The following is a 24,783-nucleotide window of genomic DNA, read 5'->3' on the forward strand; positions in this document are numbered from 1 at the left end:
ATGAAAAATGTTCGTCTTGCAACACTGTCGGTCACGTTCACGCTAAGCTAACCCAAACATATTGAAGCGTGCGCACAAACGCACGCGCACGGCAGCCTTTTATCATCTTAATCCTTTTGACGGTCGTCCAAACACGAAATTCCAGACCGAGCCCAAACAGAATTCCTCTTCGTGTCCGTGCAGGTCCCGTCATCGTTTCGCCTCCTGCGCGGGTCTTCAATGTCAGCGGCGCTCAAGTTTTCCTCAGCTGCGAGGCCGTCGGTGTGCCCACACCCGTGCTCACCTGGAGGAAGGTACGCGCACACGCACGCAAACAGAGCAGCGCTCAACATGATGATGGTAACGAAGATGTCCTCCCTCAGGTGATTGGCGGAAGGAAGAAATTTGCTCTTCTTCCCGGGGACAGAGACAACCTGGCCGTCCAGACCCGAGGCGGACCCGAGAAACATCAAGTGACCGGCTGGGTTCTGGTCAGTGGAGGGCGCAACCTTATTGCGAAGGCACGACGTGGGCGCGCGCAACTAAATTGATTTTCTTGGCCATGACTCGATGACTTCAAAATAAAAAGCAGAGCCGCCTTTGTCACGTCAAAACATTTCATCTTTGCCGGTCGCATCTGACATTTGCGATGTACAGATAGAAACTGAAACAGGAGCCGAACCTTTTCTTCGTCACTTTCCTGCCAAGTGTCCAGTCACGCAAACGCTAAAACTTCCAGAAAAATTGCTACTGTTGTTCCTTTGAATGCCTGTAAGTTTGCCTTATGTTGTGTTAACGGGGTAGGTTATATATATATATATATATAAAAAAAAAAAGGCAAACATTTGGCTGCTTTTTTGCTGCTTTGATACAGGCCATTCTAATTTCTTTAACCCCTCGCGTACCTTTCAGATCTCTCCGCTTACCAAAGACGAGGCGGGCTCCTACGAGTGTCACGCTGCCAACGCCAAAGGCGACGCGTCAGCAGTCGGTGAAATTCGCCTGGTCGGCGACATCCGGGACGTCAAGGTCGAGCCCGTCGACGACGTCGTCGTCGGTGACGTCCCGGTCGAGAAAGGTGAGAGCCGATTGGCCGATCGCTCGCGCCGCGTGTCAAAAGTCGCTAATGACGTCACTTTCTTCCAGTGACGAAGGACGAAGAACTGTGAGCCGCCGAGGGAAGACCCGTCTTCGACTTGGCTCGCGCTGACGTTTTATATCCAAAGCACGCTCTGCTGTCCCATCGCTTCTTTTCCAACGAGTAGGAAATACTTGTTGTGCTATCCCTGTTAACCCTTTGAGCAACAAATATGAATAAAGCTCACCTGCAGCGTGCCATCGTGCGCTCGCGTCACTTTTATTGTCATTTACAAAAGGAAAGAAAGCTCAAAACATCTGCGGCGTCCGATTGGCCGAGCCACGCTCGCTACGTCGTCATCATGCGGGGCGCGATGCTCATGGACATCAACTCCTGGAAGAGAAGTTTACACGCGTAGGGCAGGCGCACCAACGAGATCTGAAAACACAAACAAGACGACGGCGGCGGTCACGCGTGGGGAGAAACCGGCTGAAGACATTCCCGATGGACGACGGTCACAATTCAAGCCGCACGTCGGCTTGAACTCGGCACGCGAACGACGAGTGTACCCGTTTTCCCGTGAACCACTAAAGTCAAAGGTTCTTCGAGAGCTAATCGGAATCGGTCGACCGAGGACAAGACCCGAGGCGTTTGCTGAAGCTGACAATTGTTCATTTGCACGGGTGATGTCATAAAAGCATCTCAAAAAGCCAAAGGTTCAGCGACTCTTCCGAGGAATCGCTGTCCTGACAAAACGCTTTGTCTTCTGCTTTTCATCTGTTACCAAACGCAGACATTTAACAGTTCTGCTCGTACCGTGTGTGGCGTGCTGCGATAATCTCAACACAAAAAGGTTCCGTTCCGCTGCCGATCTAGAATCCAGTCCTCCGAGACGGAGGACTGGATTCAAAAGTGGCCTAAAAGACAAACGCCAGGGTCTTTTGTCCGTTTTCTGTGTTATGAAATATAAATATTGAACACCTTTAGTATTTAAGATTATCGGCCTGACCCGTTTGAGACGGATCAGATGATCATTTTACAGGATCAATTATGGAAGGCAGAAACCAGTCTGCCGTTTGCAGTCCTTGGTCGGGAAGGCGCAAAACTAGACTTTACACCCATCTGATCGGTTTGGCCGACAATTGGCATTTTATAAACTCTGGACAACACCCGTCCATATAGCCGGCCGGCCGGGACAGTGAGAAAGTCAGCGTAAGCATTACTCATTAACAGTATTTATGAAAGTCACTTAATTGCAATAAAGTCATTTCATTACAGTTAGTTAGCGCCGATTATTTCTGTCATGTCGTAATGTTGATCGGACCTAAACTTGTGTCAGTGGCCCAGCCTTGAATGCCCCCAGAGGTCATTGAGGTTTGAACTTTTGTCTAAAATGCTAGAGAATCATTTGGAAGATAGTTTTCCAGTACAAAAGTCGATAGAATAAATGAACAAGTCCTGTGTTTTTGAAACTTGCCCCAAAAACCCTCACGGTGTAAAGCCCAAGGCAAAACCGTGACAAAAGCGGGCCGCTCGTCTTAACGCGTTGATCCGATCCGATCCGATCCGATGACCCGGTTGCGCACACATCCGTGCATGTCTCGCGTGTGCGCGTTACCTGCGTCTTGTTGCGGCAGCCGCGACACTCGTACGTGTGCGTGCGCGTGTTGGCGATGGCCATGAGTCCGCACAGGTTGCACACGTGCACCTGGTAGGGGTCGGACGCCTCGAACAGACGCTCGCGCAGGAACTGAGCGGCGCCGTGAGCGATCTGACAGTCGCGCTCCATCTCGCCGAAACGAAGGCCGCCGTCGCTGAAACACGCACATACGCGGGGGTGACGTTGACAGACGCACGGCACGGCACGGGGCGGCGGGCGAAGGGGAAACAGGGAGTTTTCCATTTATTTCTGCGGGACATCCCGGAAGTCTCACCGGGAGCGTCCCTCCATGGGCTGCCTGTTGAGGATCTGCACGGGTCCGCGGGCCCTGGAGTGGATCTTGTCGTCCACCATGTGCTTGAGGCGCTGGTAGTACGTGGGCCCGATGAAGATCTGAGACGTCAGCTTGCGGCCCGTGAAGCCGTTGTACAGAACCTGAAGACGGCCGTCCGTCAGTTAGTCACGTCGACGGCGTTATAGCCGACCGGACAGAAAGTAGCGGTGACCTCATTTCCTCTCAGGTGATAACCGTACTCCGAGAGCAGGTTGGAGACCTTCTGCACGTTGACGGCGTCGTTGAAGGGCGTGGCATCGCCGATTTCGCCTTTGTTGGCAGAAACCTGCCGGGAGGAAACAGGAAGCGAGGCTACGATTTGACCGTGGCCGGCTTCCAAATCCACTATATACTAAGTACACAATAATCCCAAAAATGAATTTAAGTGACATCTCATTCTTAATATGACATCGGTCCCCTCTGTGCTATTATAACATCAACTCTTGTGGAAAGGCTTTCCACAAGGCTTTTGGAGTGTGTTTATGGGAATTTATGGTCATTTTTCCAGAGGCGCATTTGTGAGGTTACATACTAATTTTGGGCGAGAAGGCCTGGCTCTCAGGACTCTGTTAAGGCCAGTCAAATTCATCCACATCCATGTCCAAAATAGATCAATGAAGAAACTCCGAATGCTCCAGCATACCGAGAGATTTTGGACAGTCAAAAAGTTTGGGGATTACCCCTTCCTGTTCCAACATGTCTGTGCACCAGCGCACAAAGCAAGGTCCGTAAAGACACGGATGAGAGAATTTGGTATGTTTGAACTTGACTGGTCTGCATGGAGTCCTGCCCTCAACCCGATAGAACACCTTAGGCTTGATTTGGAGCAGACAGTGAGCCAGGCCTTCTCATCCAACATCAGTGTGTGACCTCACAAATATGCTCCTGGAAGAATGGGCAAGAAATCCCATAAACTCACTCCTAAACCTTGTTGAAACTGCGACAGCTGCAAAGACCAACATCATATTAAACCACATGGATTTAGAATGGGACCTCACTTAAAATCATATGGAAGACAAGCGAGCCAATACATTTGGCAACATAGTGTATATATTGAGAATAGCTTAACTATACGGTGCACTCAAGTATACCACGATACATCTTGCATCCTTTTGTAATGATTCGGGAGTATTCGATTAACCATTTCGGCCGTAGAGTACATTATACGGTGGGAGGAAGAAGTGTGCCAACCCTTTGGAATTTCTGTATAAATGGAGTCTGAAACGGAATCTGCTGAAACTAAAACTAAACAATGGTATGTTTTCATATTTTTATAGAGCACAAACATTCACAGAACATGGAGGAACCATTCAATTTACTAACGTACTTGGCAAAATAAAGATGACTCTGCTTCCGAGTCTTTTGTAAACTTTTCCAGCTTCCTACAAGTCACCAATTCTTTACGATAGGTCTTCAAAGAGCTCTTTTGAGTGAGCCAATGCGCACATCAGGGAGTGCTTCCTCACATTCCTGTGAATCTTTATTTTCAATAACAATATGAAAACATGTTTGTGCGGTATTAGTTTAAGCGGACTGTTTATTCTTGTGATTTCGAGAAAGATCAGACCACAGTCTCTAACCAGTTCATGCAGAAACGTAGGAAAGTCCAAAAGGTTGACATACTTGTTTCCTCCAACTGTAGTCCACGATATAAAAATCCCCATACATAGCGATTAGGTAGTAGGGAAGGAGTGAGCGATTCCCGACATAAAGACGGCTCACCTTGCCTTGCAGGCACTCAATAAGATGTCCGACCGTCATTCTGGACGGGATGGCGTGAGGGTTGATGATGATGTCGGGCGTGATGCCCTCACACGTGAACGGCATGTCCTGCGAGACGAAACAAGCGTGAAACAAAGCTTCCGCTTCCCGTCTGTCACGTCCCGTTTACCTCCTGTCTGTACTGGATCCCGCAGGTTCCTTTCTGTCCGTGTCTGCTGGCAAATTTGTCTCCGATTTGAGGGATTCGGACAGAACGCACCTGACGTCGCAAACGTGGAAGACGTCACGTAATGCGGCGGAGTCAGACGGGAGACAGCGGGCGAGTGGAAAGTTACCCGGATTTTGCAGAACTTGTACCCGTCCTGGTTGAGCGTGACCATGACCTGGTCCACGATGCCGGTCTCACTGGTGCGCAGAAAGGTGCTGCAATCTCGCTTCGTGTAGCGTCTGTTGTTGATGTCCAGCTCGTCGTCGTTGTCGGGCAGAGTCACAGTCTTACCGATGATCACGTCCTCGCCGGACACGCGTACCCCCGGGGCTATCAGACCGTCGTCGTCCAGTTTGTCGTAGATGGCGTGTCTCATCCCTGTGAGGCGAGCCGACGGACGGCGTCAACATGTGATGTCAGAGACCAGATTTCACAATGCGATCATACATGATGTCATAGGAGCGGTTATGGTGTCAAACGAGATGTCATAACGCGCCGACGACACGTCATTGACGAGGGGCACTTCAAAAGCGGGTGTCCAGGATCAAAGACGGAGAACCAGAGCCGACGTTCTGTCGAGTCGAGCTGCTTTGTCAAACTACTAGTTTATCAAACTAGCGCCGCTGTGGTCTTTTCCATCGTCGGAAGCTTCCTCCATGAAATAAGCCTCTACGAGTATATTTTGATGGTTGCTATAGCAATATTTGGAAAAATACAATCTCATTTGAAACGTGGCCGGCACCCTCACTGGCCACCGAGCGGAACTGACCGTAGCTTAGTTTGCGCACGTGCAGAAGCACCGGACAGCGCGGTTCGACATGACAAATACAGGAGCGGCAGAGCATCTTCAACACTTCCTCCTACCGCCTATAGTCCTGGACACCCACCTTTTGTAGCCTATTGCAACTTCCCCAAACACAATTTGCAACCTTTTGAAAATGTTAAGCAAGAAATTCAATCACAGCTGTCTAGGGTTGGGCATCGTTGGAATTGGAGCGATTACGGTTCCGATTCCAAACAATTCTTGATTCCGATTCTTTTAGGGGGCGGGCTCAAAAACGTTTGCATGGTTTAAATAAAGGGTGTCCAAATTATGAACATCCTTTTTCTTAGCAGCCCGCACGCAGCATAGACTAAAATGAGATTCTTTATAACCAGTATCAATATCAAAGCTATTAACTAAAATCATCTTTATTTCCCAAGTATGTCCAAAAAAACACACAAGGAATTTGTCTGCGGTCGTCGGAGCCGCTCTAGTACGACAACAGACAGTCGATTGACAAAGAACGCATTTGAGACAGAAAGACGGACAATCGCTTGGAACCGGAATCGAAATAAGGAACCGCAATCGTTCAAATTCACACAATGCCCATCCCCCAGTAACCTTTCATTGCTCAGTGACGCGCAGTGTGTTTTTATGTTTTTCGCCAAATGGCTGTATATTGTTGTACGGGAGCAGCTTCAATTACCGGAGACCAATTCCTTGAGTTGTTTTTTTTTTTAGATACTTTGCAACTAAAGATGATTCTGATGACGTGATAATGTTATGGGAACACAATGTTATGGTGTCATATACAAGATTGATGATGCGATGGCACAGAAGAGATAACGATGTAATGACACGGAATGATGCTAAGAAGCGATTTCACGATGCGATGTCATCGACAAGAAGTCACGATGAGATAACATCGTGGCACGATGACGCGGCGATGTGAAGGTGAGACGACACGGCGCTCACCCTGGCAGGTCTCCTTGGTGGGTTTCTCGAAGATCTCCTCCTGGTCGAAGCCCTTCTTGGACTCCTGCTCTTTGTAGGAGCGATAGAAGACGGACCGGAAGAATCCTCGGTCCACGGCCGAGCGGTTCATGATGACCGAGTCCTCCTGGTTGTATCCCGTGTACGAGGCGATGGCCACGATGGAGTTGATGCCTGAATGACAGGAAGACGGTGTTAACGGGCGGCGAGCCGTTGCGGTGGGTGCTTGCGGATTACGATACCTGCGGGCAGCTCTCTGAAGCGCAGGTACTCCATGGAGCGTGTGGTCACCAGGGGCTTCTGAGGGTAATACAGGACGTGTGCCAGCGTGTCCATGCGAACGTGGAAGTTAGTGATGTACACGCCCATGGCCTGCTTGCCCATAGCCGACTGGTACGTGTTCCTGGGAGACTGAACACATACAAAAACCAGTCAATCCTCCTTGGGAAAGTTGGGAACGTCTCAGCTTCTATTTGCGCACACTACTAAAGAGCATGAAAGGACCCAGAACGTGAGGTCACTTCGCCAGCGTCTCCTGATTGGGAAATGTTTGGGAGGGGCTTCTGGGACTTCCAGGCTGCTACAGATGCAAGAGCGGCTAAAGGAAGCGGAACAAGAGCGGACGCCTCACCTGGTTGTGATCGGGAAAGGGGATGATGGAGGCGCAGACCCCCAGGATCATGGACGGGTGGATCTCACAGTGGGTGTAGGTGGAGCAGTAGGCCACACCCTTCTCCTGAAGGTCATCGGGGGTCATGGCCAGCATCACCGTCTCCTCCTCCAGCGTGTCGATGTACTCGACCACGCCGCTCGCCACTAGGTCCTGCCAGCTGAATCCCAGGAAGAAGATGAAGACATTGGTGAGCTGGCGAGGGGTGGACATGGGGGTGGCATAGGGCTGCACAATTATGCCCAAAATAATAATTGCGATTATTTTGATCAATATTGTAATCATGATTATTTGTCACAATTATTCTTCATGTGAGGGGAAAATCTTGATTTTTATTGCACTGCTTTTCAAAAAACAACATGGAAGAGTTTTCAGTGCAAAATGAATCTTGAAATAAGAATAAATGAATAAATATGCTCTTACAAAGTCCAATCACGAATTGCAACGTAATGGAAACAAGTAGAATGAATGCATAAAAGGCTGCAAGCAGTGACTTTTCATTTGAAAATTTTCAAGGACGGCATGAACAACAACGGACGTTGTTCTGCTTGCTCGGTCAGTCGTGCACAGTCGTACACTGCAAGGAACTCGACAGTTGTGATTTGCCTCTCGGTTTTTTTACTGCGGTCAGGCCAGCCCAAAAGTTGAAGTCGAGGCAGCCGCTGCAACGATCGTTAATTGTGTCTTATCGTGACACGCCAACGTACTGAGAGGGCCAACTTCAAAGTAAAAGCAATGTCAACTTGTCACCTGTAGTTGTTGTACTCTCTCTCCTTGAGCTGGTCGATGTGTCTTCTCTTGAGCAACAGTTTCTGCTTCTCCACAATCAGGAGAGGTCTGCAGATGCGCCCGGCGTCCGTGTAGATCCTGATCTCGCGCTCTCTGATGTCTCGGATCATGGACACCTGAAAGGTTTCCGGCGGGTGAGGGGCGCGCACGGCGAGGAGGAAGCGGCCTTCTACCTACCCACCTCGGACACGATGATGTCCATCTGGCGCCGAAGCTTCCTCAGCGTGTTCATCAGCTGCTCGGGATCCTTGTGGATTCCGACCCAGCAGCCGTTCACGAAGATCTTTGTGGCGCTGCCGAGTTACGTTGTACAAACACAATCAACTCGCACAAACGACACAGTGCAGTCAAGACAACGTAGTCATATGTAGCTCGGATTGTGGCGTTGCAGTGAGCAGAGTGTAGCCAGAAAAAGCAGTCCTCCCAGGGCTCAAGACTGCGCCAGTAAACATTTCAAATGGTCGGACTTTCGTGAGTGTATGTTTTAATGCTACCTTTAAAAAAAAGGTAGCATATATGATTTGCATATATGTTAACAAAAATACTCAAGTAAAAGGTATGCTGCATTAAAACTACAATTTCCCCCCAAAAATCCTGAAGTAAATGTAACGTTTCCCACGTCTGGTCACAATGTATGTATTCGTTGGCAGTCCTAAAAAATGTTGACACAACGGCGTCGGCATCAAAATATCTTGATGACAATGCAGTCAATACAGCGTCATGAGAAATAGAGCAGCCAAGATGGCGCTGGAGTCACTGTAGTGTGTGCGCAACTGACTCAGCAATGGCAGCAGGCGAGATCTCTTCCAGGTTCTCCATGCTCCACTCCTCCAAGAACTCCAGGATGGGAGAAGGTTGAGATCCCACAGAGATGTAAGCCATCAGGGCCAAGTTCTTAACCAGGCCCACAGCGTGACCCTGTGTGTGAGAGCGAGAGAGCGCGAGAGAGAGAGAGACACACACAATCAATGGCCGGATAAGGTTTTGCCGAGTAGTTGCGGCGAGCACTGACCTCGGGGGTCTCGGCGGGGCACACCATCCCCCACAGCGTGTTGTGCAGCTGTCGGGGTTTGGCCAGCTTTCCGTCGCGTCCGATCGGAGAGTTGACGCGGCGCAGGTGAGACAGGGTGGACGCGAAGGTGAGTCGGTTCAGCACCTACCACGAGACAAAGCGAGCGGTCGGACCGGCGGCAAATGACATCTCAGCGCATGCGGGACAGCCTGACCTGGGACACGCCCGCACGGGCCTGGTGGGCCTTCTTGACATCGCCCCAGTTGCCCGTGGCCAGCGAGTACTTGAGTCCATCCGAGATGATCCTGGTCTTGATGGCCAGCTCCAGGTTGAAGTCTTTGCCTCGGTCGATGAACTTCTGTGCGTAGATGCGGATCTCCTTCAGAAGGTTCTTGAACATTCTGACGCGAGACGGGAAGCTCAAGCAGAGCCCGACAAAAGACAAAAAGTGGACGAGGCGGAGAGACCAACCCTCTGAAGAGGAACGCCAGGAGCGGTCCGGCCAGGTCCAGCCTCTTGTTGCCGTAGTGATCTCTGTCGTCCAGCTCTCGTCTGCCCAGAGCGGCCAGCAGCAGCCTGTGGACCATGTACCTGGACCCCAACATGCAAAAACACGACATCTAGCGATCAAGGGGTATTTAATGAGCGGTAACAGCATTAGCGTTTCAATTCCTAATGAGCTCAACACTGTCCGCACAGCCCCTTTGAGTGAGCAAGGAGACAGAGAGACTAATCTGGTGAACCCACAGGCTCTTAGTCCACTCATTTCTGGAATGTAGGGAAAAAGGGGAATTGTCCCAGAAGTGCAGGTACAGTATCCCCAAATGTTTTGTTTTTTTCAGCTACTCACGTAGCAGGCAGGTCTCAGTCCTGAGCCTCAAGTACTAAAGCCCATCCATCAATCCATCCATTTCCCCCCGCTTATCCTAGATCGGGTTGCGGGGGCAGCAGCAGCCAGGAAGGCGTCCAGAGGCATCTAAACAAGATGCCCGAGCAACCTCATCTGGCCCCTCTCAATGCAGAAAAGCAGCTGTTCTACACTGAGCGCCTCCCGGATGACGGAGCTTCTCGCCCTCTCTCTAAGGGAGAGCCCGGACACCCTGCGGAGGAAACACATTTCAGCCGCTTGTATCCGGGATCTTGTTCTTTCGGTCACGACCCACAGCTCGTGACCATAGGTGAGGGTAGGAACCAAGATCGACCGGTAAATCGAGAGATTCGCCTTTCGGCTTAGCTCCTTCACCACAACGGACAGATACAAAGTCCGCATCACTGCAGACGCAGCACCGATCCGCCTGTCGATCTCCGGTTCCATTCTTCCCTCACTCGTGAACAAGACCCCAAAATATTTGACTTCCTCCACTTGGGGCAGAATCTCATCCCCGACCCGGAGAGGGCACTCCACCCTTTTCTGACTGCGGACTATGGTCTCAGATTTGGAGGTGCTGATTCTCATCCCAACCGGTTCACAATCGGCTGCGAACCGCTCCAGTGAGAGTTGGAGATCACGGCTTGATGAAGCCAACAGAACCACATCATCTGCAGAGATGAAATACTGAGGCCACCAAACCGGACCCCCTCTACGCCTCGGCTGCGCCTAGAAATTCTGTCCATAAAAGTTATCAACAGAATCGGTGACAAAGAGCAGCCTTGGCCGAGTCCAACCCTCACCGGAAACAACTCCGACTGACTTACTGCCGGCAATGCGGACCAAACTCTGACACTGGTCGTATAAGGACCGAACAGCCTGTAGCAGGGAGTTTGGCACCTCCCACAGGACTCCCCGAGGGACACGGTCGAACATCTTCTCCAAGTCCACAAAAAACATGTAGACTGGTTGGCCGAACTCCCATGTACCCTTGAGGACACTGACGAGGGTGTAGAGCTGGTCCACTGTTCCACGGCCAGGACGAAAACCACACTGCTCCTGCTGAATCTGAGATTCAACTTCTCGACGAACCCGCCTCTCCGGCAACCCTAAATAGACTGAGGAGTGTGATGCCCCGGTAGTTGGAACACACCCTCCGAGGACCACCACCCCAGTCTGCCAATCCAGAGGCACTGTCCCCGATGTCCACGCGATGTCGCAGAGGCGTGTCAACCAGGACAGCCCCACATCATCCAGAGCCTTTAGGAACTCCGGGCGAATCTCATCCACCACAGGGGCCTTCCCACCGAGGAGCTTTTTAACCACCTCAGTGACCTCAACCCCAGGTTAGAGTTTGTGATACTGTGAGACAACTATGTGAATTTTGTCACAATTCGTTGTGATGTAAAGTTGCTACGGTGAAGTTTTAGCTCAATATTAAGCTTTTTTTTTTTTTTTGCTGTCATCGCCGCTTACGTTGGTATGAAGACTAAAATAAACGCTAAAAACCATCAGTGCAAATGTGCAACCAACCATATACATTGTTAGCTGTCTCAATGTTGACATAGACGTATTTAATTGTTTCACTCACCCAGTTGACTGAAGCTTCGCGTGGTGTAGGCTGAGGCTCGGAGCACGTCAGACGCTGTGCATCGTGAAAGCCTCCTTTGCGCAATATAATCTTATTCCAAGTGTTGCACTAAGGCAACTGGTCATTCATTTTAACAAAGACAAGACCCACTTTTGTTCGCCGCCGCCACTGGGCACAAGCACGTCTTCGTGCGCGCTCTGCTTCGTTGGTTATCGCCGCTTCTTCGGGCTGGGCGGACTAGGCAACCGAAATTTTTTAATTTGACCGATTCCGGGAGAACCGGAACATTAGTCCTGGTTCCAATCGGTTTTCGATTCTCGATGCCCAACGCTTTTAATAACAAAGCCTTTCATTCATTATATTAATGTTTTAATAGAGTCCCACCCCCATTTCATATATTACTGTCATTTAATACATCTCATGTGTAAAAACTATATAGTTTTTTTGTTTGTTTTTTTTAATATAAATTTTGGTATGGTTTGGTGTAATAAGATATGTTCGCTGAGCTCACCCGAGGAAGTAGGCCTTCTTGGTCTCGCAGAAGTCGCTGACGCCAACGTGCGGCAGCATTTCTTTCTGCAAGACTTCTTTGGCGTACTTGATCCTCCGCTCTTTCGTGACTCCAGGTTTGGCTCCTCTGGACCCGATGAAGTTCAAGGCCACGTTCTGCTCCTGGATGACGAAGGCTTCGTCCAGCGACGGCTTCACCTGAACGACCGCAATGGAAAGATGTGGTCACGGGATGGCGCCGTGAGGAACGCCGAGCGGCAGGCAAGCCTTGACTAAGCACCATCTCCATCATCTCAGGGTCATCAAAGTCATAGATGATGTGCTCCAGGATGTCCCGGTCGGACACAAAGCCCAGTGCTCGGAACACGATGATGATGGGGACTTCCTGTCGGATGTACGGCAGCGTGGAGACGATCCTCTGGCCGATGGCGCTCTTCTTCACGCCCTGAAAGACGAGAACGCAACGGGAAAGGAAATGGCGTGTGCTATAGCGGTACTCGAAAAGTGTTATGAGCAGCGATTTCCAACCTTTATGGAGCCAGTGCACATATTTTACAATTGAAAAATCTCACGGCACACCCACAAACAAAAATGTCATAAAAAGAGGATACACTTATTACTGTATTTGCTTCCTGCCATCTCATAGAAGACCATTCATTTGTTCTGTCTGTCACTATGCCTCACTGGCATAAATAGTGGAACAAAGCTACATTTAGTGTAAATATAATTTTTTGAGCAATTAAGTACACAAGTATATACAGTAAATGAACAAGTCATTTAAATAGACACATTCCTCCATCTTTTGATCGGATCGTTGATCGGTTATTGTTTTTTTTTTTTTTTAAACTCGCAGATGATCGGTCCCAAAAATCCTGATCGTGTAAAGACTAAAGGCCTCTTTATACTCCCGCGGTCGCACGGCCGACAACGCCCCCATTTCATCACGTGACCGACGAATTGCCCCGCGCAGCACGTCTGCGTAGCTTGCCGCGCACCCGACAAAAATAGTTGCTGCGCGTCGAATGCCGCGGAGATCATCTCTCGTGATTGGTCCGTCTTAGTCACATGCTGTGATGAGGTACCAGCGTGCCCATTGGTTCTACATACCATCTACGTCACCACCTTCTCGATCAATTTTGCAGCATAATTAAACGTATCATCTGGTCATCTAGGTCCATTTGTTCTGTCGCGGTCGCCATTGTCGTTGCTTTGTTCCTTGTTATTGAAAGGATTTGAGTTCGTTGTCACATTTCTGTGGGGCCAATTATGTATTATGTATTACTCGTGCACTCACTGTAGTTGTCTCGCCGTGCTGCACTATTTGCATATAGTGGCCACTCATGCCAGAGTAGCATCTGCTCCATTTGCACACTGATTGAGGAGTATCTGTAACATTTGCACAACCATTGTCCCAGATGATCGCACTACTCGTCACTTTAAACCGCATACACTCCTTGAAGTCTCAGTGCCCTTTGCACAATGGTCATTGCACCGGACTATTGCGATATTAGCCATTTGAACTGCTCTAAGTGCTAGAGGACTCTGCATCTTTTTGCACAATTGTTGTTTGTTGTTGTTTTTTGTCAATGTCTTTATGTCTCCAAAGTGTTCTGTAAATTGACTGTCTGTTGTACTAGAGCGGCTCCAACTACCGGAGACAAATTCCTTGTGTGTTTTGGACATACTTGGCAAATAAAGATGATTCTGATTCTGATTCTGAAAGGAAAAACGGCTACCGGAAATGGCAAAAAAAAATTAAAAAATGCAGAGGAAACTCCACCCTGTGGTTTCCTATCCAACACCAGCCGCAGCGACACCCCCGACTTGGAGGAGAACTGCAGCACACTTTCAAAACAGCGCGCGTGGGTTGCGCTTGAGTATAAAGGCAAACTACGCGTGGGACAGCGCGAGTATAAAAAAGCCTTAAATGCGACTCAAGTAAGTCAAGAGTAGTCCTCCAAAAAATTACTTAAGAGTAAAAGGTATGCAGTGAAATTATTACTCAAGTACTGAGTAAATAGTAACTTCTGATTTTTTTTACTACAGTATGTACATCAATAAAAAAAATTACAAAATAAAATGTGAATGTACAAATTCTGATGCTGTGTGTGTGTGTGTGTGTGTGCACAGTCAAAACTACCAAAAAAGCATCTGCAAATTACTGCAGTGTTTTCTCAAGTTATAAGGGAGCTGAAATATTCACATTTGGGCAGATAGTGCCAGACAAATACTAGAATACATAAAAGCTGTTGTTTTGTTCATCTAAATGTAAACAACAGTCACATACCATTGCTTTCACGGCAACGACGACCTTCCCAACATGGCCGCCACATACGCACAACGATAAGCGAGGCAGGCTTATCTAGTGTGAATACTTTCGTCCGGGAAGCAGTCTCAATGTTGGTATAGACATACTTTATTGTTTCACTCACACAATTGACTGAGAGTTGACGACTGAAGCTCCGCGCGGTGTAGGCTGAGGCTCTGAGCGCATCAGACGCACAATATAATCTTCACAGATATACAATATGACTAGATCCAATTCCAAAAGACGTGCCTCACATGCCTAAGTGGTGGCCATGTTGAATGTGGCGCATTTGGGCTACCACATGCTATTTTGTCTAATTCTAATTCCTCACAGTTCATGAAAGCGACTCGCCTACAATGAAAACTGTACGTCAACAATGTCACAAAGTACAAGTACAAGTACACTGGCGTGGTCAGTTTGGATAAAATGTGAAACTTCCAAACATTTTCATGCTTTTTTTTTTTAAATATTTATTCACAATAACTGTACTGTACTGGGGGTTTTGGGAGACAAATAAAAACTACAAAACAATTATTTTGTACTGTACAGTAATATGGGTGGATATGGCCCCCCCAAAAAAAAAAAAAAAGTGCTTCAATGTAACGGACCATCGGCTATATCGGACGAACCCCCACCCCTATTAGTCCGTTATATCCAGGTTCCACTGTACTGTCAAAACCAGTTCTCAAAAAAAAAAAAAAAAAATTTAAATCACAATATTCTTTATGCAGATATAGTATGGAAGTCCTGATATTGTTCGAAAGCAGTAGCGCAGACTGACCTGTCCTCCTCGCGCCATCATGCTAACCCAGATGGTGCTGGTGGGCCGCGACGAGTTCTCCAAGCAGGAGCGGCACTCGCCCGTGAAGGCGTATTTGGAGTCCTTCTTGGCGAACACGTACACTGTGTTGGTGGCCATCTTCTCCTGAGCAATCAGCACCTGTACACACCGTCACGCATTACGTCAATCTTATCAAACGCTGAGTCGGCGTTAGCCAGAGTTTGAACTGCGTAGAAAATTGGGAGGCAGCCTTTGAACGTTTTTACGCAGTTGTCATTTTTTTAGATTTTGACATGACTTTTTTTCCCCCCCGAGTTTCTCCAAAACACAGAGCAAATTCAACTTGCTCACACAGACAGTAAGGAAGGCACGCTTAGTAATGTATGCCAGCGGCATTGTGGTCAGTTGCTGCCGCATACCCAAAAGCAACAACAGATCTCGGCTATCCACAGGTTCACAAGAGAAAATGGTATTAAATAAGGCAGCACATAAAAACACATTACTCTTAAAGTTATAACAAAAAAGTGGTTGTAAAGAAAATGGCTCTGTCCTTACTTTTTAGAAAGAACTGTGCACTGGACTACAAGGAGTGTACAAGGCTTAAATGTTGAGAGTCGATCCGATGTTCAAATCCATTTTAACAGGCCACATGAAATATCTCTGCCAGGAAAACCACTGGCGATAGTTAGCGCACCTCCGAGGAGTAACATTATATTCAGGCCGAAACAGACATGAGATGGAAAGGAAAGACTGACGTTAAAATCACCGGAAGTTGCATTTGGAAGCACCATAAACCTCCGGATGTGAAGTGCGTAAATGAAATGGCTCAAACCAGTTTTTAACAGGGCCACATTTCACTAAGTTAAAGGGGAATGAAACTTCCCGTTATATTGTTAATGTGCATATCGTTTACATCAGATGCCGTATGTACACTAAAATATACGTTTAGAACACCGCATCTACTCGCCTACGGGGGCCTGCATTTTACTTCGTTAAGTATGCCAAGTGCAAGAATGTGACATGTATCGGTCTCTTGATTTATTTACGGAAACAACAAGACAGAGCAACAACGAGCTACACGTCAGCCAGACCCGCTTATCGAGGCAGAAAAACAGCGGACGCGGTGACTCACACCGGCGGTTCTAATCAGTCAAGTCGCCGACGTTAGCGCCGTGTGCCTAATAGCCAGCTGCCTCTGCCATTCGCCAATGATGGCCCCGGCCCCCGCAGGCGAGTAAATACTGAAGTTTAAAAGTGCTTTTTTTTTTTTTTTTTTTTTTTTTTAAAAGAAGAAATACTTTGTAGATATACGATTCAAGAAAAAGAAAATGTTAAAGAACAACAACAAAACCGGCTGTAAGTTGAGAAAGGGTAATAGTTTGAGCCATTGGGGCGCGCACCTTCTCCGAGCCATTGATGATGAAGTATCCGCCGGGGTCCAGCGGGCACTCGTTCAGCTCGCACAAGTCACGGTCGGTCAGGCCGCTGAGCAGGCAGTAGGTGGAGCGCAGCATGATGGGAATCTTCCCGATGAAGGTCTTCTGGTGCTGCGTCTGCAGCTGGTCTTCGCCCTCCTTGATGATGGTCTTGGTGATGTCCACGTACAGAGGGGCCGAGTATCTGCGGGGGCACCGAACGGGTGAGACGAGCAAAGACGGCCGCCGTGGAAAAGGTACGGCGGGCGGGCCTACGTGAGGTTTCGCAGTCGAGCTTCGTTGGGCATCATGGGTGACGGGGCGCCGTCTCGTTCCCAGTGGGTGGGCTTGGACAAGTAGATCTGCTCGAACTTCAGCAGGTAACGCGGCTGCAACGCACAAGGCACAAACGACAAGTCGGCACTAGAAACTTTTGATAAGATCTGTTGTTGACCAATACTGGCCACTCATGCCAGAGTAGCATCTGCTCCGTTTGCACACTGATTGAGGAGTATCTGCAACATTTGCACAACCGACATTGTCCCAGATGATCGCGCCGCTCGTCACTTGAAACCGCATCCACTCCTTGAAGTCTCGGCGCCCTTTGCACAATGCTCATTGCGCCGGACTATTGCAATATGAGTCATTCCAACGGCTCGACGTGCGAGAGGACTCTGCATCTTTTGCACAATTGTCCAAAAAAAAAAAACATTTTTCAAAAATGTACCGGCATTACCAGATAACTATTAACCCTTTATTGCCCAGTGACTGTTTTTTGTCAATGTCTTTCTGCCTCCAAAGCGTTCTCTGTCAATTGACCGTCTGTTGTCGCACTCGAGCGGCTCCGACTACCGGAGACAAATTCCTTGTGTGCTTTTTGGACAAATAAAGATGAAGTGCTGTGCTAACGTGACTTACCACTTGAAGGGATTTGCGGTGGACATTTTTGGAACCAACTAGGTCTGCTATACCAAAAATCCCTTTTTGCCTTTTTGGGGAGTCAGGAATGATGAATGACTGCATTCACTCATTCCTGACTCACAAATCACCACAAAGGGATTTTTATAAAGTGGAGATTTTAGGGAACTATCTAGGTCAGGGGTGGGCAAACTACGGCCTACGGCCCCATGCGGCCCATTGATCATTTCAATCCGGCCCGCCAAAGATTGCGTGTGTGTGTTTGTATGCCCCCAATAGCAAACCGCCACGCACTTTCACGTTTACGTACACAAACGCACGCACACACAGTTGCCTTCATGGATCACAATCGGCATCCATGTATCGATCTTTAAGAGTTAAGAGTCTTTAGAAAAGTGTACTGAGAATAGTGTGCTTGTTTATGTTTAGGTACTTACTGTACTGTGCGCTCTTGTCAATTCTGCACTAAGTTGTTGATTATTGGTTCATGTTGATGTAACTGTAACTTGTGTGGCGTACATTACCAAGTAATGGGTACAGTTAAGCTAATGCTTTTTTTTGTACTGTGGATAAGTGATATTCCTGCCACTTGGCAGCTGCTGAACGTAACTAAAAAGTTACTTTTTTCTACCTTAGTTATTTTGAAATCAAGAAATTAGTAAAGTAACAGTTACTTTTAAGCTCAAGTAATCAGAAAAATAACTAGGTTACTTTTTTAAGGTAACTGTGGCAACAGTGGTGCTGAGTGTTTAATCCAGAATGGACTACGAAATACTTTTTCACTGAAATCCGGTCAAAGGCTGTATGTCTAATTTGTTAAGAAACCATTGCGGTTTTAGAGGAACAGAACATCAGCAGTCACTTTTCTACCAAGCATGCCGATTATGCTAGCAGCCAATCAAACGCAGGAACCGATGGCTACGGCGCGGCGGTTAAAAATCAAGCTTGCAGGCTCGGCAAAACACTGCCATCCAAGATTCAGTCACACAAGACTCGGAAACAGTGCCACGGGAGCTGCAGATGGAAATGATTGATCTCTGATGTGATACTGTCTTAAAACAGAAGTTCAACTCTCAAACTGAATGAGTTTTATGCTTCCTGAAATTTCCCAAAAATCCAGAAGATGCCACAGAGGATGCTGGTGGTGTTTGGCTCTACACGTGTGTGAACAGACCTTTAGTGTGTTGAACATCAACAAAACATCCTACAGATCCTAGCTAAGTGATCAACACCTCAGATGTGTTCTGAGAATTGCCACAACAAAACTAACACCAGACTTTGATGCGCTGGCAAAAAAAAGGTGATAAAACAACACTGTTCCCTTTAAAAATAAATCTAAGTATTAACACTACAATCCCTTTTTTTTGTTTGTATATTTTTAAGCATCTGGTTCTGGCTTGGCCTGCCTGCCAAATTTGAAAAGTCAATGTGGCCCCTGAGCCAAACTTTTTGCCCACCCCTGATTTAGGTCCCGAGTGGATTTTTGCAAATCTTGTCACTAGGGCTGCAACTAACGTCTGTCAATTTTATTTTTTTTCCCCATGAATCGGATTTAAAAAAAATAAATAAATAAATTCCACATTTCCATCCCTTTATTCAAAAACAGGACAGTATTACAAATTGACTGTCTGAATCAGCAAAAATTATAATTGTTTCAAATAAAAGATGCAAATGTCTTATTTTGTCGAAACACAAAGATAATCAGTCTGCTTTATCATTATGATAAATATAATTAGTCATCTTAACTGTTGAGAAGCTGAAATTTTGAGGAGTTGGACAATTTTACGTTTAAAAAGTTTCTAAACGATTAATCGATTATCGAAATGCCTTATCGATTAATTTGATAATGGATTAGATGTCGATCAATCGTCGCACTTTGCTGCTCGAAGACAAGGTGCAGTCGGCGGAGCAGAACTTACGGGCTCCTCCACCTCTCCCGAGGTGTGCTGGGCTTCGGCCTGCAGGTCGATGGGCGGCGCGTCCTCCACGATCCTCTGGACCGACATCTGGATGAACTCGTCGAAGGAATCCAGCTGCTGCCGCACCAAACCCTTCTCGTCAAAATACGAGCTGGAAAACAGGCCGCAAACAAAAGGCCACGCCACTGAATAAACAAAACAATAAGCTTCCTTGAATCCAAGCCTGGGCCATCCAAACTGCGGCCCAGGGGTCATTTGCGGCCCACCGTCCATTTTTTGCGGCCTGCGGCGTAGACTGAAATAAACATTTGACACGGCCTGTGTCGCTTGCCTGCATTGTACAACAGGTCTTACTTTCTACACTGGGTGGCAAGACAGGAGAACAAGTACGGTGGACCGCTAAATATTTGCAGTTCGGCATTCGTGAATTGACCTATTAGCTGATTTTTTTGTGGGACCTATCCCCCATTTTTTGTGGAAACCCGTTTATTCACATTTTTGTTTACCCAATCCCCTGCTTATTTGTGGGGGGGAAATTACGGCAATAATAAGCATCAATTATTCACAGTTTTTGACAGTTGGGCCGTTGTGTTAAACAAATAAAAACAGAATACAATGATTGGCAAATCACGTTCGACCTAAATTTCATTGAATACACTACAAAGACAAGACATTTACTGTTCAAACTGATAAACTTCGTTTTTAGCAAATAATCATGAACTTCGAATTTCATGGCTGCAACACGTTCCCCAAAAGTTGGGACAGACGGTGATGTTTCCCACTGTGTTCCATCACCTTTTCTTTGAACAACATTCAAGAAACGTTTGGGAACTGAGGACACTCATTGTTGAAGCTTTGCAGGTGGAATTCTTTCCCATTCTCGCTCGATGTACAGCGTCAGTCCGGCCGGGGTCTCCGTTGTCGTATTTGACGCTTCATAATGCGCCACACATTTTCAATGGGAGACGGGTCTGGACTGCAGGCAAGCCAGTCGAGTACCCGCACTCTTTTACTACGAAGCCACGCTGTTGTAACACGTGCAGAATGTGGTTTGGCATTGTCTTGCTGAAATAAGCAGGGGCGTCCGTGAAAAAGACATTGCTTGGATGGCAGCATATGTTTCTCCAAAACCTGTATGTACCTATCAGCATTAATGGTTCACAGATATGTAAGTTACCCACCCCATTGGGACTAACACTGCCCCATACCATCACAGATGCTGGCTTTTGAACTTTGCGTCCATAACAGTCCGGATGGTTCTTTTTCTCTTTGGCCCGGGGAACACGACGTCCACAATTTCCAAAAACAATTTGTAAGGAAATGATTATTCGCTAAAAACAAAAAACCTTTATCAGTTTGAACATTAAATATCTTGTCTGAGTAGTGTATTCAATTAAATATAGGTCGAAAATGATTTGCAAATCATTGTCTTCTAATTTTTATTTATGTTTAACACAACATCGCAACTTAATTGGAATTCGGGTTGTAGAAGACCATTAATTTGTTCTATGCCTCACTGGCATAAATCGATGAACAAACATACATCATTTATTGTAAATATAATTTGTTGCGCAATTAAGTACACAAGTACATACAGTAAATGAACAGGTCATTTAAATAGACACATTGCTCCATCTTGTGATCGGATCGGTGATCGGTTATCGTTTTTTTAAACTCTGTGATCCGGCCCAAAAATCCTGATGGTGTAAAGCCTAATATACACACACACAGTATATATGAAGATAAATATATTAACGCTTTGAGTAGCTTTACCGACACTAACGAATTGTTTTAGTGTGTTCAATAAATGGAAAATGTCAAAGTGGCCCTTTGCTCCGTGAATTTTTCTGTATGTTGCCCTTGGAAGAAAAACTTTGGAGACCCCTAGTTGAAGTCATGACTATGCTTATAACCACATAGGTCAATGTACAGCAAGATCACCTGATGACAATCCAGCAGGCTTCCTGCCACAGATCTGGCGTGATCTCGTCGTCGTCTTCATCGTACTGGTTATCTGTACGCACGCACGCACACACACACAAGAGGTGACGTTTCATGGCACAATTCATGAGTGAAATAAACAAATCTTTGGTTGCTCAGTTGAGGTCTGGTACTCTCCCTCTGGCCCTTGAAAGTGGTTGATTCAGTAATATATCCCTGCGGATAGATTTGTGAGATGTGTGCCTCGAATGAGGTGGAAAATGAAGCTCATTTTCTCCTATATTGTACACGATATGATGAACGGAGACAGTGATGTTATACAACTTGGGTTAAATGGTTACAGGGCTGTTGGAGTTTGAGGTTTATGGCATAGCAACATTTCTAAAGCTTGGAAAAGATAAGATAAGATAGACTGTTTTTGAAAAAACGTTTATGTTGTGTTAGAGGTCAGAAAAAGAGAAAGGAAAGTCGCGGCCCGGGTATAACCCGCCAGGCGTACGAACCTCTATTGCCCGGTTCTTTTATTCTAGTCGAGGTAATACTTCAATAATTAGGCCGGATGGAAAGTTTAACAATTTATTCGAAAATACAAAGTCAAACAATAAGATTGGAAAAGTTCAGCGCTGGGCTCTCAGAACAGCGTGCCTTTGGGGTCCGATACTCCCATCCCAGAGACAGACCGTGCTCCACTTTCTATAACTTTACTAATGAACGTGTTGGCTATTGCTAGGGGTACATCAGTACATCCGCCATTTTGAATGTGTCAGTCTTACTTGTATCGAGTGCCACACACACACTAACAACATTCTGAGTTGCTGAAGGTTCCGGGGTGCAGAGCGCATCCGCAGTCAACTACCCAACGCACCCGCGTTCGTTGTGTCGGTGCAACTATGTGTAATGCAATTATATGTTTATAAGGATATCTGGATGTAATGGGATGTATCAAACAAAAGTGTATGCAGTGTTGTGTAAGCGTGCAGCCAGTAATTTCTAACAGTTGCATTTTGGGCCTGGTGCTGGATCACTTGATTATTTGGTGTAACATAAGCAAACAATTGCATGTATGACAATTTAATAAAATGCATTCATTCATTCATTGTGCGATGCAAATAAAACCCAAAATGGTTTCCGTTCGTTCCAGTGTGACTGCTTTCAATGCAATGTCAATGTCCCTCTCACTTCGGTTGTTTGCTTCCAATAATCATGAAAGTTTCACGATTATTTCACGTAAACAAATGAACCGAGAAGCCAAAGGTGACTGTTTGGAAGATTATACGTTCAACAACGCACCGAGCCGGCAGCTTGCTTCGTTTCCTACTCAGTCCGGTGAAGAAGCTCCGTGCGTTCATATGAACTTGTTATGATTAACGTGAGGAGTTCCTTGTTCGCCTGCGTACTTGCTGTTGTTTGTTTAGAGGAAGAGATGCGATGCTAGGCTAAATTAAGCTAAGCTAACGGGGTTAGCTGCTGTTAATTGTGTTCTTCATTCATAGGAGCCCGAGCTCACGTTAACTTTCTTGTTAGCACACGTCTCGTGTTTGTGTGCGACTTGACCAAATATTCAAGTTGAGGGGCTCACCTTCGTCCTGGTCGTACATTTTAAGCCTCGAAAAGGAGAAAATATGGACCAAGAGGAGATTTGCGGGGTTTGAGACGCCGTCGACGCGAACTGCGCGCTTCTTCGGTTCGCTTCTTCTCTGCTCAACAATCAAGAACTGACACGATGCTGCCCCCTATGGCCACACACGCACAAATGCAGCTCCTTTTGTTTTGTGGCCCACTTGCATGGGAAGTCAAGAATATACACTATATCAATAACACTAACTTTTTTTCATCATTGAAACATTCAACGTACACTTTTCAGCTTCAAAAATTCTGCCTATGTTCAAGTTTAACTTAGTTAGCTGTAAATTCAATTCATTGTCCTAATTTATCCCCCCTTAAATTGCTAAATGGTTGTATTTTTGTTGTTGTTGGATTAGAAAATGAATATGATGCATTTTTTTAAGATAACAAGTTCACAGTGAATATTTTGATGATGATAATAAAATTCAGAGTTGGTCATTGGAATTCAGAATCTGATGGTTCCGATACCCACTGGCAGCTATGTGAACCACTACACTGAGCCACTAACAATAGTCCTGGCACAGGGTTGGGCAAAGTACAGCCCGCGGCGAGCACAAGTCGTGTAATATTTGTTGCATTCTTTCAGCTGTTTCCCCCTGAAAATGGATTCATTTTCTGTTTTCTGTATTCATTCGTCTCATTACAAAAATGGCTGAATTGATTTATTTTAAATACTAATTATTATTGTTATTAATTATGTATTCATCTCATTAAGCAATTGGTTGATTAATCTATTTTGAATAATACAAATAACAAATATTATGAAAACTATGACTCTAAGCAATCGCAATCAAATTTCATTGCAAAATCCTTTTTTTTTCCAGAAACTGAGAGCGACTTCTTTGCTACTGATTGATGTGAATGAAGGGCGACGAGTTTAAGCAACACTTCTTAGTTACACCGTATACAAACTACACCTGCAAATAACCCTGATTTCCCTACACTGTAAAAATGAATTGGGGTTTTTGTAACCTCCATTTATTTTTCTGAATCAGTCCAACTATCCATCCATCCATTTTCAACACCGCTTATCCTGGTTCGGGTCACGGGGCGCTGGAGCTCAGATTTTGGTAAGTTATAAAGGTGCAGTTCGCCATTCTATGCAAGGTGAAAATGGTTGCCAAACCAGGTTCCTGAAGCGATTATCCTCAATATTACCCTTGTTAGCTCCCTGTAACTTATATAGCCTGTTAGCTAACTATCTGAATTCAGCAAGGGCATTTTGAGTTCAGGATTTTCTCACCTATCTAAGGCAATTTTGGTGCCGCGCATTTAGTTCATACAACTTAAATTTCCTGGAAATTCCTTATTAGTAGAACTCAGAATATCAAGTTGAGCTAACTGTTTATCACTTTCATATGAATCCATTTAACTTATTATCGTAAGTGGCATCCACTCACACGGAAGTGGAAATAACTAGAAATCTTTAGGTTGCTTAACTCCAAATTTTAAGACAGCCCGGTTACTTACCGTTTTTTTTTTTTTTTTTTTTTTTTTTTTTACAGTGTAATAAAATTCAACTGACTATTATTTTTCCATAAATAGAGGATGATTCAGTTCCTGGTTTGGTCCGTAACATCGTTCAGAAACTCGGCAAAAATGTTGATCATTGTTTTCCAAAGTAAAAGCAGATGTTTGCAAATGTCTTATTTTGAAAAAAAAAAAAACAAAGATAATCAAGCTGCTTTCATGGAAGCC

General features: G+C 46.2%; 2 protein-coding genes across 2 annotated transcripts; one reads left to right on the forward strand and one right to left on the reverse strand.

Moving 5' to 3' along the window:
* igfbp7 (insulin-like growth factor binding protein 7) lies at positions 1-1,322 on the forward strand. Its single transcript, XM_061788645.1, has 5 exons — positions 1-26; positions 68-293; positions 363-470; positions 892-1,057; positions 1,126-1,322. Exons 1-5 carry the CDS (start codon positions 1-3, stop codon positions 1,146-1,148), a joined length of 549 nt encoding a protein of 182 aa, XP_061644629.1. The 3' UTR covers positions 1,149-1,322.
* On the reverse strand, positions 1,308-23,197 carry polr2b (RNA polymerase II subunit B). Its single transcript, XM_061788549.1, has 24 exons — positions 23,039-23,197; positions 21,460-21,532; positions 19,519-19,669; positions 16,958-17,070; positions 16,667-16,886; positions 15,267-15,425; positions 12,458-12,622; positions 12,179-12,375; positions 9,680-9,799; positions 9,423-9,609; positions 9,209-9,352; positions 8,975-9,114; positions 8,378-8,489; positions 8,158-8,312; positions 7,369-7,567; positions 6,980-7,148; positions 6,720-6,911; positions 5,109-5,359; positions 4,943-5,032; positions 4,774-4,881; positions 3,224-3,337; positions 2,992-3,152; positions 2,676-2,871; positions 1,308-1,495 (listed from the first exon to the last, which is right to left on the reverse strand). Exons 1-24 carry the CDS (start codon positions 23,055-23,057, stop codon positions 1,406-1,408), a joined length of 3,525 nt encoding a protein of 1,174 aa, XP_061644533.1. The 5' UTR covers positions 23,058-23,197; the 3' UTR covers positions 1,308-1,405.
* Positions 23,198-24,783: the final 1,586 nt, after the last annotated feature.

The sequence above is a fragment of the Phyllopteryx taeniolatus genome, chromosome 10, assembly GCF_024500385.1.
Source record: "Phyllopteryx taeniolatus isolate TA_2022b chromosome 10, UOR_Ptae_1.2, whole genome shotgun sequence".
Lineage (NCBI taxonomy): Eukaryota > Metazoa > Chordata > Actinopteri > Syngnathiformes > Syngnathidae > Phyllopteryx > Phyllopteryx taeniolatus.

What these genes read in the sequence shown, in the direction of transcription:
- polr2b (XM_061788549.1), bottom strand. An exon ending in CACCAAGGAGACCTGCCAGG is followed by an intron (nt 5,360 to 6,719) that starts GTGAGCGCCGTG and finishes CTCGCCTCACAG; the next exon opens with GGATGAGACACGCCATCTAC. An exon ending in GGATCCAGTACAGACAGGAG is followed by an intron (nt 4,882 to 4,942) that starts GTAAACGGGACG and finishes TTCGTCTCGCAG; the next exon opens with GACATGCCGTTCACGTGTGA.
- igfbp7 (XM_061788645.1), top strand. Translation starts at nt 1, where the DNA reads ATGAAAAATGTTCGTCTTGCAACACT. An exon ending in CCGTGCTCACCTGGAGGAAG is followed by an intron (nt 294 to 362) that starts GTACGCGCACAC and finishes GTCCTCCCTCAG; the next exon opens with GTGATTGGCGGAAGGAAGAA. An exon ending in TGACGTCCCGGTCGAGAAAG is followed by an intron (nt 1,058 to 1,125) that starts GTGAGAGCCGAT and finishes ACTTTCTTCCAG; the next exon opens with TGACGAAGGACGAAGAACTG.